The 4921-nt window shown below is 50.8% G+C and overlaps 1 protein-coding gene across 1 annotated transcript; it reads left to right on the top strand.

Annotated features, from left to right (window-relative positions):
* The first annotated feature begins 259 nt into the window (after positions 1–259).
* Positions 260–4921, top strand: LOC146560585 (very long chain fatty acid elongase 6-like). The gene is made up of 4 exons (XM_085295995.1): positions 260–588; positions 1433–1564; positions 2471–2622; positions 2698–4921. The coding sequence occupies exons 1-4, from the start codon at positions 491–493 to the stop codon at positions 3120–3122; spliced, it is 807 nt and encodes a 268-aa protein (XP_085152121.1). The 5' UTR covers positions 260–490; the 3' UTR covers positions 3123–4921.

Genomic DNA, 4921 nt, shown 5'->3' with positions numbered 1-4921 from the left:
AACTAGGGTTAGGAGGCAGCAGGGCAGGTAGGTTTACATAATACTCAGGGTTGTAACATCAGCTCTGCCCTGTTCTGAGCTGACATCTGTCCCAAAGGAGCCCTGGGAGTTTACACTTTGTTTGGTTTCCTACAGTGAGTGATGCATCATCACAGAACAGAACCGGACTCTGCTGAATCTGGGGTCAGGGCTTAAAGGAGTGATCCAGCACTAAGGTGCTCAGACATTCACACCTGTAAAAGGCGGCAGGTGATCCCGATGTCCTTCCTCTGGCATTTGGTCACGCTTAAAGCCAGCTGAACTTTTCATGGCAGTGAAGGATGAACACGTCACTGAAGTATGAATGAGACGCAGAGAGGTGAGTCCGGAGGCCCCGCCCCCTCCTCAGGGCTGTTTAATAGGGCCGCAGAGAGGCGAGCGGACAGACTGCAGGCGGGCTCCGAGCGTCCTCTCGCTTTGCCGTCGTTACTGAAGTCTGAGAGAACCAGAGATGCTGCCGGTGAACGGGACGGACTTCCGGCTGTCCGAGTACAGCTTCGAGCGGCGCTTCGACGAGCGGGGAGCGATCGAGTGGATGCAGGCCAACTGGTGAGTCCCGCTTCAGCTTCGGACCGAAACCCCGAGACGGTCCCGGCAAGTTTCTCCGGGACCGGACGCGTCATCTCGAAAAACGGCAAAATTAAATTAAATCAATTAAATTAAATGAGAATCCATCCTGTTGATTGTCATGTAAAAGGTTCGACTTTGTAAAGTTATTGCGTTTTTAAAGGTGCTCTTCGTTTTACTGGGACACTCGGGGTACAGCCTTGGTTTCGGGATACACCCAGGAATCCCCCCGATCCGGTTCACCAAAAGTGTCTCACCTGTCCGGTAGCGGCACGTACCGGGAGGACCAGCTCTGTGTCGGTAGAGAGCGTGATTTGTGTGCCGTGATAGCGGGATAGATGGGGCGGTGTGGGTTTTTCACGACACTCGGACTCATTCAGTTTAAAAGCCGCTTTAAGCGCAGACCGGGAGGAACCGCAGAAACGAACTGTTTTTGAACGGGGTTTGGTGGGGCGCACGCACGGATACTTTCTCCGGGTACACACCTGCCGAGAAACTTCCAGAGCCTTACGTAAGGACGTGTGGTCAGTGGCACACGCAGGTGTACCGCAGGTGAGCTGCTTGGCCAGTGACGTCACGGTTGTATTTGCTTTCGTCCCGCCCTGCCGAGCCCTCCGCGAGCGACGCGCATGATGCGACGTGAAATATTTGACTTGCTCATAACTGTGATAGGAACACACTCGGTGATGTGCGCATGCGCCAGCTGCTGTATTTAAAACTTATGTAACCTTCAGGCTCGTGAGGAAACTCTGCTGCCACCAAAACAAATGATGTTTTCCCCTGAATCCAAAAAAGCTCCGGACTAAACGAGTGTTTGCTCCTGCAGGAAGAGCTCGTTCGTGTTCTGCGCGCTGTACGTCGCCCTGGTCTTTGGAGGGCAGCACTACATGAAGACACGCCCCAAGCTCAACCTGCGCCGGCCGCTCATCCTCTGGTCACTGAGCCTCGCCATCTTCAGGTAACACTCCTCACACGTGCACACACTCACACGCACTCCACGGACAGCGGGACTCGTTCCTTGCTCTGTGATTGGTCACCTTCACAGAGTTAACCACGCATAAGTGACACCTAAAACGAGACGTTCAGCCACGCTGTGATGGTCTGAAGCTCCTCCCACTACATCACCATAAAAGAGCTGTCAGTGTCGATCGTGGCGGGACTCAGTCCTCTCAGTGATGTCACTGATCACACCGTCAGGCTACAAATGAACGAAACTCTCAAAGCAGTGAATCCCGGGTGGGCGGGGCATGCACGCGCTTGTACGGTGTTTTCAACAAAGGAGAAAATTCCTTCAGTCTCGTAGAGACGCTGCAGAGTGAAACACTGACAGTCTCCATGGTAACCACAGGCATGCTTTGCATTCCATTCTTGCTGAATCAACACTTGTGCACAGCCAGCATGCTGTCCCCGTGGTAACCTGCTCCAGAGGTACCTGCGGCTCAGGTGTGTTTGTTTTTTCACCTGTGTGAGAACAATAGAGATGTGGGCGGAGTCATGGCCGCTGTCAGGAAACATGAAGCTGCTGTAAACACAAAGATTAAAATCAGCAGAATGAACCTTTAAAAGGAGCCTCACGTCCTCACAGACACACAACAGTTTGCTTTCCTGGGTTAGGGTTGACCTACTGCTTTAGCTATAAGCTTACATAACCATGACCATGACCCAATTATGACCCTAAAACCACAGTTTGTGAAAAATGATTCTGGTCCCTACCAGGATAGTAAGAACCAAAACGCACACAGACACACAAACGCACACACGCTGAGGGCGTCTTCAGGGTAGTGCTGCTCTGAGTGGCCACGCCGTGTTTCTGCTCGTGTCCTTGTTTCTGTGCTCTGATGGATTTGTTTCCGGTTCTCTGCAGCATCATCGGGGCGATCCGGACCGGTCCCTACATGTTCCACATCCTGAGCTCCAGCGGCTTCAGACAGTCCATCTGTGACCGGAGCTTCTACAACGGCCCGGTCAGCAAGTTCTGGGCGTACGCCTTCGTCCTCAGCAAGGCTCCAGAGCTCGGTCAGTGCGTTAGCTTTTATAGCCTTGTAGCGGCGCCGAGATGAAACGTGTGACTAACGTGAGCTTTGTTTGCAGGCGACACGGCGTTCATCGTGCTGAGGAAGCAGAAGCTGCTCTTCCTGCACTGGTACCACCACATCACCGTGCTGCTCTACTCCTGGTACTCCTACAAAGACATGGTGGCTGGCGGCGGCTGGTTCATGACCATGAACTACACCGTGCACGCGCTCATGTACAGCTACTACGCGGCCCGTGCCGCCGGGCTGCGTGTGCCCCGCCCCTTTGCCGTGCTGATCACCAGCGCTCAGATCGCTCAGATGGCGATGGGCGTGGCGGTGAGCACGTTGGTGTACCACTGGATGCAGCAGGGAGACTGCCCCTCCAGCCTGGACAACATCGTCTGGGCCGCCCTCATGTACTTCAGCTACCTGCTGCTCTTCTCCAACTTCTTCTACCAGACGTACCTGCGCCCCGACGCCAAGACCACCAAAACCCAGTAAAACCAGCAGAACCAGCCAGGAGGTTAAAAACTGAAGCTGCTAGAACATGACCTTTACTTTTTTTCTTTTTTTTTTTTTTTTACCAGTTTTTACTGGACAGGATGGAAAAACCTGTGAACGACACTGTGAGGGGGCGGGGCCAACACACAGCTACACATAACTTCATAGTTTATCTGCCCTTTGATGCTTTCCGTGTTTCAGTGATGATGAGGGCTGGTTTCAGCCTCCTCTTCAGTCATCAGGCTGGAATGTCCCCCGAGCACTGATCCAGCCTCTCCCAGCATTCCTCCTCGCACTGGTTCCACTGGTTCCACCTGCTCACCACACCTGCCCTCGCTCATCCGGGTGGAGCACAGACGGTTTCTTTCACTCACTACATGTTTGAAGCTTCATGAATCCTCACAGAGTTCCTGGTTTGTGACACACGAGCTTGGAGAGGAGGATGCTGGGAGATTTTCAGGGTCAGATGAAGATGAAGAGGAGCATCAAGCTGGCGAGCTGCAGATTCAGAAAACCAGGTTTCCTGCTTTCACATGACACGCGGCGTTTAAAGACGTCCTGGTGTCTTCCTCTGTTTGCTGATGTAAGAGCAGTAATTTGCTCTGATTGGTCCATCTCGGTGACACTGGGCAGCGCTGGGCTCTCTGTAACGGAGGGAAACTGCAGGAGGTCCTTAACCTCAGCTCCCTTTAAACTCAAGTTCTGACCTCACTTCCTGTGGCGTTTACATACGTGAACACGTGATCAGGAGGTTTTTCCATCCTTTCTCATTTCACTTTTCCTTCGTCCGCTGACAAACAGAAGAACCCCTCCATTTTTAAAATCTATTTATTGATCATTTTGTTTACCTGACCTATGAAGGCACCTGATTGGCTGCTGGAGACGTCTGACACTTCCTGTGACGTTTACCTGTTTGAGTGTCGGGATGAACGTTGATGACGGTTTACAGAGACGTCTTCCTGTGTCTGCAGTCGCTGTACGGCTTTTTATAGAATTCTGTTCTTTGTTATTTTCTATTTTTTTTTCTTGACTAAAACATTTATTTATTGTACTGATGAAAACGAATAAAGATGCACTTTTTACGTTTGTACATCATGTTCTCACCTGGACGACCTTTGACCTGCTCTGTGCTGAAAATCAGCTGATTTCTGAGATTTGATTCACAGGAAAATATGTTTTGGTCCCAAAAGTTCCCACAGAGGAGCTCGAACACTAAATCACTTAATGAGAAACCTCAAAGATGATTTCATCTCATCTCAGCGTCATTCGTACGAAGAGCTGCGTGAAAGTGTTCTTCAGTCGTTTCCTGAGACGTCAGCATCGCCGCAGCAGGAGCGGCGTCTCAGTCCAACGCCATCAGGTCTGATGGGATCTCTGCGCACGAGCGAATCCTCGGCTGCAGCGTACGAGCCATCAAATTCAGATCCAATTTATTCATAAGTTTTCCTAAAGTACTGAACAAAAAACAGATAAATGGTAAAACTGCTCACATAAAATAAAAAGAGCACATCTACTCACAGCGCTCCAAACGCGGTGGGGAAAAGATGTTTTCAAAAGAGACTTAAAAGCAGGAAGTGTGTCATATACTTAAAGTTTGGGCGCCGCAACTGAAAAAGCTTTTTTCCCCATAAAGTTCAACCTGGATTTTGGAACAACCAAAAGCAGCTGGTCGGCCTGCGAGGGAACACGGGGCTGGAGTACATCAGAAAGGGATGGAGGCATTTATAAGCCAACGTTAGGCCTTTGAAATGAATTCTGTGATAAACAGGAAGTTGATGAAGGAGGACAGGATAGTACCA

Source organism: Mchenga conophoros, linkage group LG13 (genome assembly GCF_057382185.1).
Source record: "Mchenga conophoros isolate Kocher_MC1m ecotype Shallow Benthic linkage group LG13, M_conophoros_male_GT1.1, whole genome shotgun sequence".
In the NCBI taxonomy this organism is placed as follows: Eukaryota; Metazoa; Chordata; class Actinopteri; order Cichliformes; family Cichlidae; genus Mchenga; species Mchenga conophoros.
Note: the sequence above shows the minus strand (reverse complement) of the source record. Positions and strands in the feature narration are given on the sequence as shown.

Coding starts and splice junctions, on each gene's coding strand:
- LOC146560585 (XM_085295995.1), top strand. CDS start 491: ATGCTGCCGGTGAACGGGACGGACTTCCGGCTGTCCGAGTACAGCTTC. Junction 1,565..2,470: donor CTGAGCCTCGCCATCTTCAG/GTAACACTCCTC, acceptor GGTTCTCTGCAG/CATCATCGGGGCGATCCGGA. Junction 2,623..2,697: donor CAGCAAGGCTCCAGAGCTCG/GTCAGTGCGTTA, acceptor CTTTGTTTGCAG/GCGACACGGCGTTCATCGTG.